Source organism: Camponotus vicinus, unplaced genomic scaffold (assembly GCF_025532165.1).
Source record: "Camponotus vicinus isolate PSW18456_S1 unplaced genomic scaffold, iyCamVici1.0 SCAF_9, whole genome shotgun sequence".
Classification (NCBI taxonomy): Eukaryota; Metazoa; Arthropoda; class Insecta; order Hymenoptera; family Formicidae; genus Camponotus; species Camponotus vicinus.
Genome location: NW_028141981.1, coordinates 14,338,350 through 14,353,445, shown reverse-complemented (window position 1 = coordinate 14,353,445; position 15,096 = coordinate 14,338,350). Strand labels below are relative to the sequence as shown.

General features: G+C 32.6%; 2 protein-coding genes across 6 annotated transcripts; one reads left to right on the top strand and one right to left on the bottom strand.

Moving 5' to 3' along the window:
- Positions 1-1,132: 1,132 nt before the first annotated feature.
- LOC145976541 (uncharacterized) lies at positions 1,133-12,434 on the bottom strand. The gene is made up of 10 exons (XM_083107711.1): positions 10,591-12,434; positions 9,344-9,880; positions 9,148-9,251; positions 8,707-9,019; positions 8,223-8,343; positions 7,134-7,281; positions 4,287-5,215; positions 2,670-3,237; positions 2,016-2,580; positions 1,133-1,903 (listed from the first exon to the last, which is right to left on the bottom strand). The coding sequence occupies exons 1-10, from the start codon at positions 10,991-10,993 to the stop codon at positions 1,734-1,736; spliced, it is 3,858 nt and encodes a 1,285-aa protein (XP_082963837.1). The 5' UTR covers positions 10,994-12,434; the 3' UTR covers positions 1,133-1,733.
- LOC145976558 (G patch domain-containing protein 2-like) lies at positions 11,648-14,794 on the top strand. Of its 5 annotated transcripts, XM_083107747.1 has the most exons (6): positions 11,649-11,873; positions 11,967-12,149; positions 12,610-12,791; positions 13,105-13,462; positions 13,543-13,745; positions 13,842-14,794. In XM_083107747.1, the coding sequence occupies exons 2-6, from the start codon at positions 12,130-12,132 to the stop codon at positions 14,543-14,545; spliced, it is 1,467 nt and encodes a 488-aa protein (XP_082963873.1). In that variant the 5' UTR covers positions 11,649-11,873; positions 11,967-12,129; the 3' UTR covers positions 14,546-14,794. The 5 variants fall into 5 exon arrangements, with proteins under 5 accessions (XP_082963876.1, XP_082963875.1, XP_082963873.1 ...); XM_083107750.1 differs by having other exon boundaries at positions 11,648-12,363; XM_083107749.1 differs by having other exon boundaries at positions 11,648-12,402.
- Positions 14,795-15,096: the final 302 nt, after the last annotated feature.

The following is a 15,096-nucleotide window of genomic DNA, read 5'->3' as shown; positions in this document are numbered from 1 at the left end:
TTCTTCTTCTCTCCTTCTCTCTCCCTTCAATCGGTCAACATGTATTTTAAAAAAAAAAGAGAAAGATAATGTGCGCACAGCAGATCAAGATGTGCGTATCTTTAACATCCAATGTGCACAAGCAATATATTCATATGAGACCCATCTTTTGTTATACATGTAAAAAAATTTGTTAATCGGAAACATAAAATCCGCTTAATAAATTATCGATGTATAACAAAACATAGCACGATAAAACGTAGGAAATATGTGAATTTTCACGCTGCAAAGTAAAAAAAACTTATAAGCATTTTGCAAAATATTAATGACACACACATATATATATATATATATATATATATATATATATATATATATATATATATATATATATGCGTGTGTGTGTGTGTATGTGTATGCTAAAATATATAATAAAATCCAGAAAAATAAAATGCTATGATACAGAAACATATAAGTATATGCTATGTAGGGTTTGTCCGCAAAATAAATTACGGTAACGTTGCTTAAAATAATTTTAATGTATCTAATTTGTATTACTTAAAATGTAATTTTAGCATATCTCTAACATTTTTTTTCTTATCTCATAGTATAAAATATAAATCTGTGTATTCTTCTGATATATATATATATTTTTTTTTCAGAAGTGTCTCAGGGTTATAGAAGTAAAGAAACAAATTGTGCCTTATTAAAAGGAATATAGACACAGTCATTATTGAAAACTTACAGTTATACGCATTTTGTACTCGGTACATATCGATCAATGAATGTCTTCATAACGTTATGTTTGATTATGCGTTTGTGTGCAATAAAATAATAAGTATATTACACATTCTACACGATACTACCTACAGTTTTGCCGTAATTTCTTTGCAGCGGAAAACTCGTACCCTAATTATATACTAAAGATACAGATACAGTCACAAGTATATGTATATGGTACTTTTTTACAGTCTAACTTCTAGATAGAGCCGTATATATATATAGACCACACGATTTTACACTTTCTGTTACTCCAATTGAAACTCGACGTTATATACTGTAAAGTTATAAATCTAATTAATCTTTCAATTCTGGATACTGTTTTGCAAGTATCCTAAAGAAAAAAGGAAAAAAAATCTAATGCATCAACAAGAAAGTTGAAGAAACAATTCATTTCACTCCTAGCATTCTTTTTCTTACAGATAAGCCATACAGTATTGTTTTGTATTAACTTCTTATCACATAAGAATCTAAAAAGTTTACTATGTAATCTTGTCGGATTACTTACTTTCAACGCAGGTACACATCACAGCAATTCCGATAAAATACAGATCTATACCATTTCCTCTCTCTTTCGTACATGAAACAGTAAAATTGTAATATATAAAAGTCAAAATTTTATTTGATTAAATTAATCCACACAAAGATAGCAAAACGTGTCATATCATGTTTACTTCATAGCAAAGATGAACGCGTGCGATACGCATACATGGTCCCGCGTATTTATCACAAAAGCATTAAATATACCATAATGACTCATCGCTGTACAGTGTGTACCGATACGTTGTAAAGAGTTATTAATCGTTGAAGATTTTATAAAACAGACATGGTACATAAATATATAAGTTATTTTCCATTCAAAAATTGGAGAACAGACATTGTATAGATATAATTTTACAAAATTTTCCGAATTTTTCGTATATTTCTTAATGTCTGTTCGCTTTATCCAACTTTTCGTATCACTGCATCCACTTCTATTGCGCCGCGGTATCTAAAATGCTTTGCCGCCATGTGGCGTGAAAGGGAATTTTCAAGATCTTAACTCGTGTCCTGGGCAACACAGTTAAAAGAAGTTTTTGTAATTGTGGTAACGGTAAGATGTCGACTTGCGGATTCGCCTGATGCGGCTGTTGTCTATCGTTTTCTGCAAAATAATCAAATAACGATTCATTATGTATATGTAGTAAGATAAAAGACATTAATGAAAATATACATTAATTTCTCTCAAGATAATTAAAATTAATAAACCAATATACCTGTTTGGTTTATCTCATTTTCGTCTTCAACATCTGCGATTAATCGTAAGCAGGGGACCGGTTTTAAAACTGGTATAGAATCTCCAGTAACCTGTTTATTCATAAGATTGCACTGATCAACAAACAGTTCTGTAACCCTGAGCAATTCAAGGGTAACACCCCATATGAAATGTGTCAGGTTGTTTGACAATTCTGTGACGCCTCTGAGCACCATATTATTAGTTGTTGCCGATTGGGATATGTAAGTTGGTATGATTAGTAACCTCTTGATGTTTTTACAATTAGCAAGACACTTGTCAAACCCATTCTTCACATCAAAATTGACCAATTCCAGCTGACAGAGATTTTCCATTTTTGATATACCTTCAAGAATGTCAAATGTACAACAGGATCCTTGACCCTTTTCAAGTCTGAGGCGTTCCAATTTATTTAATTTAATTAAAACGTTAGTTCCAAACTTGTCAGGAAAATCAGAGCATTCACCCAATTCTAATGTCTCTAGATTTGTCAATACTTGTATAACATCAATTTTCTTCTTTCCAAGTTCTTTAACTGATGTCAAACTCTGTACATAACAAGAGAAATCATATGTATTATATATAAAATATATATATAAATGTTTCAATAAAAATTACATCAAATATTAAGCCTCACCAGTTGCGTCAAATGTATTAAATTCTGTAGAGGTGTAAGATCTTGTTGCAATGACATCCCGCTTATTGCTTTGAGTCTGATTTCTTGGCACCGACTCAGGTTCCCAATCGATTCCAAGTTGAGAGAATCACACTTAATCGACATTGCACTCAGTACCTCCAACTGAGGACAGCTCTTAATAACTTCTTCGACCACCATAACGGGACATCTGCATAGCTCGAGTTTGACGAGACTGGTCACTCGCGGGACAATAGTCAAGAACTTTCTCCAAACGTTGTCAGATTCACCAGCGACTAACATTTTTCTAAGATCTAGGTGTTGTGTACCGCGTCTCTGTAATGTTTCCGCTAGACCGTCCCAATCAGTAACCTGGCTATTCTTCATACGCACTGTCTTCCACAGAGATGGATGAGCTGCGAGATCATGCCACATCTTGCAAACTCGTGCAGCCCGCAGCAGTTCTTGTACCTTAAGATATTGGAAAATACGCAATAGGGCGTGGTAACCAGCGCAAACTGAACTCATAAAATTTTGCTGCTGTTCCATTTCCTGCTGGTTTTGCTTCCTCCTGAAAATATCGAAAGAAGAAAACGTACAATTTAAAGAAATGCTCGATCTCACATCATAAATAATTTATTTATTTGTGTTATAACGACAAAAGTTTATTTTTAAGAAGATTTTTAAAGGCGCAATTAGAAAAATTATATCTGTTAGTGCAGTTACATCTGATAGTACAATTTTCGGTATATGCCTTTAAAAGCCTCCGAAAAAATAATCCCTGATTGAAAATTTATATGTTCCTATCAACAAAGTGGTAAGGCTTAAAACAAAGAAACAAATATAAAAATATAAAAATGAATGTAGGATTGCAGGACGAAAAGGATTGTGAGAATTTATGGGAAAACGCACTAAGAGTTTTTGTTTCAGCTCGCACACATGTCTTTATATCTGCAAATATAAAAAGTAAAAATGAATTAGATTTTTTCCACTGAAGCACTTATCAGTAGCTTTATTTGTAATTGCAGCATGAATGTAAACATTTATATATAAATGTGCATTTTAATAGTAAATTGCGCGCGCGCGAGAATTAATTTACTTTGATACTACAATTACAAAAAAATACCGTCAGAATCAACAGGTGCACATCTTATTTATCTTTCATATTTGTTGAAAATTTGGCCGCATTTCTAAGAAGCTAAGGCAGTGTGCTTCGATCATAAGATAAAATCAAATTCATTTTTAACATATTCGAGATTTTCATATTTCCAAATATAACAAACATATCAGTATATATTGCATTTACAATTTTATATATTTTTGCACGTTTATAAAATTTATAATGAAATGTGTTGCTATAAAACGTAAAATCTATAATGTATAATTAAGCTAAAAATAAAAGAGAATATAAGAAAGTTTTATATAATTTTTATCGAGCATTTAGAAGCATGTGTGGATTATTATAGAAAGAGTATTTATAAACTTTGTAAATACAATATGTACAAAGCAACTGCCAAAACCTCAAAAGAGAGTTGCCTTAACTTAAATTACTTGGAAAAAGCATCTTAAATAAGGGACAAAATATAAAAATGTCTACGTGTTTCGAGGATTTACACTTACTTGCTGTTGTTTTTAATTTTTGTTACTGTACCCACTTTACTTGATAACGATTGTCGACGAGCTGCTTTAATTGGTTCAGACTTTGCTTCAAGAGTATCTCTAGTATCTGTTGTATGTACTGGTATAGATGCAGATTTATTTTCGGATAATCTACGATCTATATCTGTTTTTTTCTTTTCAGGTTTTTTCTCTTCAGGCACATAATCTATGTCGGCAGTAAAAGATTTATTTTCTAATATTTTATCAACTGCTTTATCTTCCTTAGGAATATCTTTACTATCCTTATTATTTTTATTATCTAATGTCTCTGTTATCTCAGTGGTAACTGAAGATGCAAGGTCTATTAGATGTGCTGTATCTTTTGAAATATCTTTATCAGACGTAACATTTACTTTTTCCGGTAGATCAATATTTAAATGTTTCGATGAAGGTGCACGTAACTTTGTAATAGAATTGTCTACAGTATTTGAAATATCAGTAAGTGAACCATCTTGAAGCATTGGCGGTTTATCGCCAATCTTGTCCGGTCTCATTGTTATGGCTGGTTGAACTGCCATTGCATTATTTTTCGGTACTACAATGTATCTTTTGCCACCCATTAAAGCGATATTTTGCGCTGGTTTCGGCATAGTACCATCGTGACTTTGCAAAAATTCATTTTCGGTTTGAGGGAACCAAGTGCTTTCCTTTTTATCTATATTTGACGGTGATGAGTTTGCGGATGGTATTTTGATATTTTTTAAAGAATTTCTCGTTTGTGCATCTGCACTATCAGATTTTGGAATTCTTTGTAATTTTGGAGGAGATGAATTAGTCTGATGTTTCGATTTTGCATTTTGTGCACCTAACATACTAATTGGGATCAATGGCGGTGGTGTTAAAGATGGATTGTTCGGCGTATGAGATTCTTTAGTATCCGGCTGACAATTCTACAACAAATTTATTCCTATGTATTATAAAGATTATCACATTTCAATTTGATAATTTTTATTAACACAAGTATATAGAAACCAATTAAAATCAATATATTTGTCACAAAATATATTTTTGACTTTAGCAATTTTTGAAGTATTGTACATATCTTGATTTAATATCATAAAAAATTTTAACACCTGCAGTAGTTCAAAATTAATTAATGATAAATTCTTGAACGTCGCCAGTAGATAAAATAAATGAAAGTAATTTAAATCGACCACACTGGCAATTTATTGGTTGAAAATGTTACAACCTTTCGATCATGGGTTTTGGTCCTTATCAAGTGAACTACAATAAATAAATTACAATAAAATGTGAACAAAAAAGGAAAAAAAAATTATATACATACAGTGTCTTAGATAACTAATACATGGTGAGAAAAAAGAAATCAATGTGTCAAAATTCAGTCATGTCAACCTCTCGATCCAACACAAAGAGAAAGACTAAACCACCTTTATTAGTCTAACATAAATATTGTTTAAACTTTCAGTGTCCTTTTGTAAGTTAACAGTGTTGTCAAACTTTTTGATGAAAAACATTTCAGCAATTTCTCTCTTTCTCACATGTCTCTCATTGTGCAGAATAACCGGTGTTGACCAATCGAAGTCATGATTAAGTTCCAATTTATGTTTGCTAACCACAGATATTCGTTTGGAAGGTCGGCTTTTGACCGATTGGTACAGGAAACCTACTTGTTCTAATAGATACATTAATTTTTATTCCAAACATCCGTTTAAATATAAAATGAACACCATTTATAATCTTGTTGACCGCGCTATTTTATTATCCGACGTTCGATTTCATTCTAAGAACATTGATATTATTAAACGGATTCTTTCCAACAACTGTTTTCCAACTCAAATTATTAACCGTTACGTTAAAAAAAGACTAGAATTTTTAAAACATCGCGATAATGTAAATATGGAATGTGATAATGCGACTACATCTTTTTACATTTCTTTACCGTTTGTGGAGGGCTTGAGTGATGAGATCAGTCGCCTTTTCAAAAATGTAGGTCTTAATGTTGTCTATAATGTACCTAATAAACTGAATGCATTAATTAAACATGGGAAAGATAGATTGCCTATTAACAGCAGGACTGAAGTTGTTTACAAGTTAGACTGTAAAAATTGTAATATGTCATACATTGGCCAAACAAAACGACATTTAGGCACTCGTGTCAAAGAACATTGCAACAACATTAAATTGCACGAAAGCAATCTTTCTGTGGTTAGCAAACATAAATTGGAACTTAATCATGACTTCGATTGGTCAACACCGGTTATTCTGCACAATGAGAGACATGTGAGAAAGAGAGAAATTGCTGAAATGTTTTTCATCAAAAAGTTTGACAACACTGTTAACTTACAAAAGGACACTGAAAGTTTAAACAATATTTATGATAGACTAATAAAGGTGGTTTAGTCTTTCTCTTTGTGTTGGATCGAGAGGTTGACATGACTGAATTTTGACACAGTGATTTCTTTTTTTCTCACCATGTATTAGTTACCTAAGACACTGTATGTATATAATTTTTTTTTTCCTTTTTTGTTCACATTTTATTGTAATTTATTTATTGTAGTTCACTTGATAAGGACCAAAACCCATGGTCGAAACGTTGTGACATTTTCAACCAATAAATTGCCAGTGTGGTCGATTTAAATTACTTTCAAAATTAATTAATTTTTTAATATTCTATAGAAACAAATATTCTAAAGAGATAATAAACATGTGAATAAATAAATAAATAATGGATTTAATTTTCTAAACTCTTTTTTCACACACTAATAAACAAATTTTTCAAATAATGCTTTATACAAAGATACATAGCAAGTCCTTCAAAAAGTCCTTCTAGTATATAAATAAACCTACCTTACAGACATATTCATCACTGCCTGCAAATTCCATGCCATCAACACATTCAGGATGATATAAACAGAGACAGACTCGACATTGTAAGCTTGGTATTAATCCCATACTTGTTGAACATCTTATGCTGCATGGCTCTTGAACTTTAGGCCTGTAAGATGTGCGTTGAAGAGGGGAAAGGGATACAGGAAAAAAACACAAGATTGCCATATTAAGGATATACGAAAAGGATCAAAAGGAAAAATAGTTATAAAAATTATAGGCAAAAAAAGCTCTTCTATTTAAAGATAATAACTTTGGTATATTCATATTATACTGCATGCATATATTAAAGTAATATTCCAATTATCTTTTATAATCCATATACTTGGATATGCAATATGCAAAATCTATGGATTTGCATAAACTTAGGGTTTTATATAAAACAAAACTTAATAATGCATTTTATTTTCTACTTCCACACAAAACATGAAATGCAGAACTCCACTAAAAAAACAAATAGAAATTAAACTGTGTGATTCATTGACTAAAGTTAAGATTTCTCTAAATTTTCTTTCTCAAACACATACAAAATATTATATAAATTAAATAAATTAACACACAAAATCACATACAAAATATATATTGCACTACAATAATATTATATATGTATATATTCGATAATTAAATTGAAAAAAATTGTAAATTTTAATTTTTAATTGTTAATATATTATTAGACAATAAAGTTTTCAGTATTGATATATATATATATATATATATATATATATATATATATACACACCAAAATATTTTTTTATATTTAATATTAATGTGGACATATCAGAATGTTTTAAATATTTAAAAAATTTCTTATAATTTTTCTTATTATATTTCAAAAAATTTTCTATATATTATAATATTCTTAATTATTTGTATAATCCATATATCTGCGTATGCAATATGCAAAATCATTTCACGTATTTAATAAAATACATTTAAAAAATATATATATATGATTTTTTTTTGTGTATTATCTTTCTGACTAAATGCATTCAAAATATAATAGATTACATGCTAATAATAAAAGTTAAATTAAATTATTAAAATACTTACGTTAGTAATCTTTTAGTTTTGACAGAAGTAACCTTTTCGACTACTTGCTGACTCCGTCTTGTATTTGCGGTACTTCGCTGAGGTGGAAGCATCTCACTCTCTTCGACTGGTGGTTTCATTTCTATTATGCAGATTTTAAGATAAATTTATGAAAATTGATTTTATAATTTGCTCGGAAAATACTTTTATCTCATATAGTAATTATATGAATTTAAAAATATGTATAAGAGAAAGGAGAATAAAAATTAACATAGATAGCATAGAAATTTTTATATTTTCAAATTGTAATTGTAATTTGTTATATTGTCATATTGTAATATTAATGTAATAGAATGTAATGGAAATATATTAATGTAACTATAACTTCTCATATTTGCAAAATGTTAAATTATGATAATATATATTGAACAGAATATAAAAACCAGTATAAAAAAATAGCATAATGTATATGTGACAAGTATAATTTTTAAGTATAAAAACATACTTATTTGAGGAGTTTTCTTTGCAGCTGCTTTTGTCTTATATGTCGGAGAGGCTGATGCTTTTGTCGATTTGGGCGTAGCTTTTGTAGACACTGGAACAGGTGCAGGAGCAGATTTTGAAACTTCTGCAACAGGTACAGAAACAGGAACAGGAGATTCCTGTACTGGTTTCTTTGCTGTATTTTCTTGTTGTGATTTTCTTGTTGTAGGCTCTTGTACTGTTTTCTTTGCCACAGGTTCTTGTACTGGTTTTCTCGTTGGTGTGGCTTTCTTATTACTAAGAGACTTTCTTCCTGGTGCGAATCCTCCTGAGCTCTGCAACATCAATAGATACCAAGCTTTTTTTAGAAAAACTCTTTATAAAAGAACAAATTAATACATTATTTAAAAGAGCAATATTTTATAATGGTTAAAACTTAAATGTAAAATCTCTAAAAACATACTCCTATTCTTTTAGCATGTCGGACAATTTCCTTTTCAGGATCATTAAGTCCAATAGGTTCTTTGAAGAATGTAAAGTTGTCAATGGTCAACTCTTTTGAACTAACTGTAAAATAAAAATTAATTCCGTTAATTATATATTTTAATATATTCAAATATATAATTAAAGTTATACATTGCTTTCCACTATATACTTACGAGATTCTGCAACCTCTCTAAAACTCCTGACTTTTTTACCCTTTGGTGTATAATAATATATATCAGCCATCCTTTTAAAGGAAGAATCATTACTTGCTCTAAATACTAGCTCTCGCTTCCATCCATATTTAAATGGTTCTTTGTATAACGGATTTGACATATCGACAGGAGCCTTTTGTTTTCCTCCTGAACTGGTGCCAACAGAAACGCGACTACTTTTTGATTTTTGCGATATCGCAGATGGACTACTTGCAGCTGATGACGAATTTGCTGATCTAATGGAAGTTATTTCAATTTTGTTTGGTTCCACTTCAGAATCTATGCTATTTGGTATATCAATGGAATCTGTTTCTGATTTGTCAGACTCCTTCTCCTTTTTAATTTTTCCTATACTTAAATGTTCCAAACTATCTGTGTCATAAATATAGGGTTTCATATCGTCAGAATCCTGATCATCTTCTCTTTTTCCTTTAATATCAAAGCTCCTTGAATATCTAACACGTTTTATAAGTTGGGCTTCTGCCATTTCAGCTTCAGCTACGATAAAATACATAAAAAATTTGTAATTCTGAAATTTTTTATATTAAAATAAGAATCATTTTGATAAGAATAATACAAATATCGCAACAATGCATATAAAATTTTTTCAACCTTTCTATAATGAAATTAAATAATCTATTGCATCATAATAAAAAATATAGTATAATATTTTATTAAATTTATTCTATTTTTTAAATTTTGTTGCTAATATTTTGTTGTATAGTTTAGCAATTATTTTCAAAATATTAAAAACAATTATTATATAATAAAAATTACTCATTTACTATGTAAACCTTATTTACATTTATACACATATATACATATATACATATTATTAAACTACTATAAAGAAGATAAATAATTGCTATACTTTATAAAAAAAAGTAATAATATATTACATTTTAATTTTCATTTAAATCCTTATTTGTGATATTTCTCATCTACTTATTATTAATTTTTCAACACTAGCTTTATATGATTCTTCAGTGTCAAAAGTTTCAGGTACAGTAACAAAAGATATTAAGTCTAAACAAAAAAATATTCAGATAAATCTCATTAAAAAAGTGATTATGAATTTTTCCAATGATTTTCGGGGAAAATAATTCTATAAAAAAGAAAAAAATAAAAGAAAAAAATATTTTCAACAAAAAAAAAGAAGACAATTATCTCTTTGTTTCAAAACCTAATAACATAATAACGAATATTACCAATGAGCTTCTTCAGAACGTGACTACCCGGCTGCAACTCGATCCCCTTGGAATCGAAGCCATTGAACTCCGAATCCTCGGAGCTGCCGTCGTCGAGCTCCGAAAATTTACGCTTGCGTCCCCTCGTCCCGAGCGGCTCCGGCGCGTCGCTCTCGGTGGTGCTCGTGGAGTTGGCCTTGAGCTTCTTCATCTTCCTACGCGGAAAGGGCGCGCCGTGTTTCTTGGCCGAGCCCTTCAGGTCGCCGTTAACCTCCTGCGTGTCCGCGTTACCTCCGGCGGCCGTCTTACTCGACGAGTCCTCCATTGGCACGGTAACAGCGGTAACACCGCCGTCGCCGCTTTCGAGGTTAGAATCCTCGCGCGATACTTCGGCGTTCCCGCCATTCAAGTTCGCGCCGTCCATCACGGCGACTCAATCGCCGAAACGAGGCCTCGGTCCACGTCTCGTAAAAGCGCCACTATTTCCGCGCCGATCGACACAATATCTCGCGCGTCGCTCGTCGTCGTCAATTATCGTCGTCGTTCACTACAGAGTACCGTCAAAATAGATCGCTGGCTATCGCACAAAGAGACACCGCACAGTCAGTCCATCTATCTCACTCCTTTTTCCTCCCCCTTCCCTTCCCTCTCTCTCTCGCACGCTACAGTCCCCTCGCGTCTGCCCGCCGCGATCCCGCGCTCATCTGGCCCGCGGATGCGCACCGGACGTGCGCAATGACCACTACGCGCTATTTACACAACCCCGCGATCGTCGCTCGACTCGTCGCGCGACACGTCCGCATACGCGTTCCTGCATCACGCACCGCCCACGCCCGCACCCCCGCGCGCGACGACACCGTCACCCCGTCCGAGCGTCACGCCGATACACGCGGATCTCGAGCAAAAAATCGACCACGACAACCACGGAGCATCCACGGAGCGTCTGTCCGCGCGACGGAGTACCGGAAATGACCGTGGAGATGTGCGCATGCCGCCTTTTAAGCGCCACCTCAAGCCGCACGCGCATGAACGACCCTTTTTTCGGTGACTTTTGGAACGCGGGCGATCGCGATATCTAAAAAGAACTCGCTTGGAAATGGCGTCTGTAACGAAGGTCGAAATTACGCGTCCGTATGCTATTTTTTTCGTGCGCATTTGCATATAATAGAATTGTATGAAAAAAAAAGCAAGAACGAAACTTAAAGGTGCGATGCGAAGCTTGTTGTTCTTCCTCGTCGACACGAAGGACGAGCTACGATGACGCGTATAATGGAATTCCTCAAGGCGGATTCTCACGAAACTATGTGCGTTGCTCCATCGCACGCATTATGCGTAAATAAACGTATACCGTTTCTATACATATGTACACATATATATATGTATCTACTTTTGTGTAGATACGACTCGCTACGGTGTGCAATTAAACATACGGTGAAGTTTGACAATTGATAGTTTTGACAGATCTGACATTCGAGACGCCGCGCGATCTTTTGTTCCCTTCATTGTCGGTCGACAAGTAGATCGACTTTAACAATGAGACATTTTTGAGGCGAGGTTCTCATGGACATTACTTGTAAGAGGTGAGCAGCAGGATGTTACGTATTGTCATACGAAAGTTAAAAGCCGACGCAATCACGATTTGTTTTGGCCCCCTCCTCGATGATTGACGATATACGTATCGTAGATCCGATAGTCCTTTTCGATCTCCCTATGTGTGACTTTCTACTCGGACATCAATGATCTGCTATCGAGGCGTTATCTCTAAAAATGGATCGTGAATTAGTCGCAACTCTGGTCTGGCAAAAATCAATGTAGAAACTTTGATAGAAAAATGTGAATAACGTTCAAAAAAAATTTCTTGTACAAAGTTGAATCAATATATGTTACATTATTGAAAAATGTGTATTTAGACTAGATATAATAAAAAATATGGAGACTAATTATACTAATAAACTAAAAGGAGATGAAGGAATGTTAATTTATATACTAATACTAATACTAATTAAATAGAATAAATAATCAATACAATTTGCTTTCCAGTAAAAACCGCATCCTTCAAATGGAGCGTGTTTTCAAAGCTGTACCAGCGGATTTAAGAGTAAAAATGGAGGCCCTTGTGCACGATTTGACTTTGGCACTTGAGGAAAGCAGCAGCAGTGTAAATCTCAGACGCAGATGGGGCATCAGGAGAAGAGCTCGCTCTACGGGGAATATTCGTAAGTGTAAGGGAATAAAATTAAACAATATTAAAAATTAATTTTTTGCTCAAAAAGTATCAATGAAATGTTAACATCAAAATATTATATCTTATGCACTCTAACATGAAAATAATATAGCATATCAATTACACTTACACAATTAACAATTTTCTATGTCTACTATTAGAGAAAAAATTATCTCTCTCTCTATCTCTTTGTAAAAATCAATTTTTGCAACATAAAGAAGTCAATTTTATAATCATGTGATCTTTGGGAATTAAAGTAATATACAATTTACTATAAAATATAATGAGTAACTGATAAGTATACTTTGCAGCGGCTTTGAGTATGAACAAACATTCAGATGACAGCTCATCTTCTATATGTGAAATTCGCATTTCAAAAACTGCCAATGTTTCAAAATACCAATCTGACAGCGATGATACAAATCAGACCAAACGTTTTGCACATTTCTCAAACTTAAATAATGCAAGTAACATCGAGAGTGATTCGGTAAATGAAAATTTTGTACCAAGAGCAAACACAAGACGCAAGAGAAAATTTAAAAAAATGGCTATTGATTCTGACTCTAATGCATCCACTTCTCAAGCAGTGGCAATTATGTCAACTTCAACATTCAGTGGGAAAAAACGTATTTTTCGAAATGATTGTAAAAATAGATATAGCGCTATATGGTAAGAAAATAAAGTATAATTTTTTTTCTCCATATACAATAAGATGTGATAAGTAAATTCATATAATATTCACGTTTCAGGTGCGGAAAACGTAAGAGATCGTGTAGGGAACGTTCCATAGATTGCGAGATGAGAATATCTAAGCCAACTAAAAGTGCGAAGCCGAAAAATCGAGGTAAAATGCAAGGCGAAGATAGTGTAGATCATTCGCGTATATCTAGTTCAAGCATTTCGTCTAGCGATTCAGAAGCAGGTCTCATTACTAATGACGAGGATAGAGAAGGTATACTGGACTTGAAGATTTCATGAATTGCTTGGAATATAATGGACATATTGTGTAAATTATTAGACAAATTAAATATCTAATCTTTTTTTGCAGGAGATGATGAACAGTCGGATTGGATCGGAGAGTCGAGTTGGCGGGACGATGGAGATAGCACCAGTGACGATAAAACCACGTCAGATTCGACTCTTCAAATGATATTGCATGGCGATCACTCGGTAGCTGAAACCAAGAAGAATTATAAACAAAAAATACAACGTATTCGTGAAGTATATCTTAGTGGTAGAGAGATTCGCGCTGGACGACGTCACGTTGATAACAAACCAGGTTATTCCATTATAACATCGGCTAATGAGAAAGTCTCACGATTCCTGCAAGATCCCACTCAGAGCGAGCTGAAACTGCATCCCATGCGACAACCCGAACGAGAAAAGCTACGTCGACTTGCCAACTTATACAGTCTAAGTTTGAAAGGCGATCTAGGCTGCCCGATATTGTACAAAACACGACATACGACACAGGCTGTGTGCGTGGATCAAGTATCATTGAACAGACTGTCAGACTATAAGAGATTGCGAAAAACGCCTCCAAATTCACCGAATTCGGATTCCACGATGCAAACCGAAGAACCACAGACTTCCAGTACAAGCTTTGGCTTGGAGATTATACAACAAGGGCAAAATATACTAGCAGATTTACAAACATTTTCTTCGATTAAATGGGATAGCGAAAGTATGGATATCGAGATTCAACAAGGACAGTCGAAGTTTCCTGACTTTGGACATTCCAAATCAAGTTAAATGTATATATATATTGTATATATATATATATGCATGTGTTTTAATGTAGCATTTTTAAATTTAATTCTTTTTTATAAAAAATATATTAAGATACTTTAACTAAACTTTAAACTAAAAAGACTAAAGCTTTTTATAAAGTCTGATTTTACAAAAAAAAATTCTGTAATATACATATGTATATTCATTGTTATACTGGTTTTTTTCAATAAAGTATATATGTACATACATACATATATACATATAACCACATATATACATACATACATATAACCACATATATTGCACTTCTCTCTTATTTGTATAAATTGTTCAATTGTAAAAACTAGAAAAATTAATAATTATATAATGTAAAGAAATTATATTAGAATTTTTATATATTTTACAAAAAATAGCCTTGAATTAAAAAATATGTAAATAAATTTACAATTTTACTCAAAATCTTTATATATGATATAGATTAATGTATTAAAATATGTACGTTTATGTGTTAATATAGTCTGGAAAAATTTATTTGTAAAAGTAATTAAAAGTTTAGGCCAATACTACTTTTA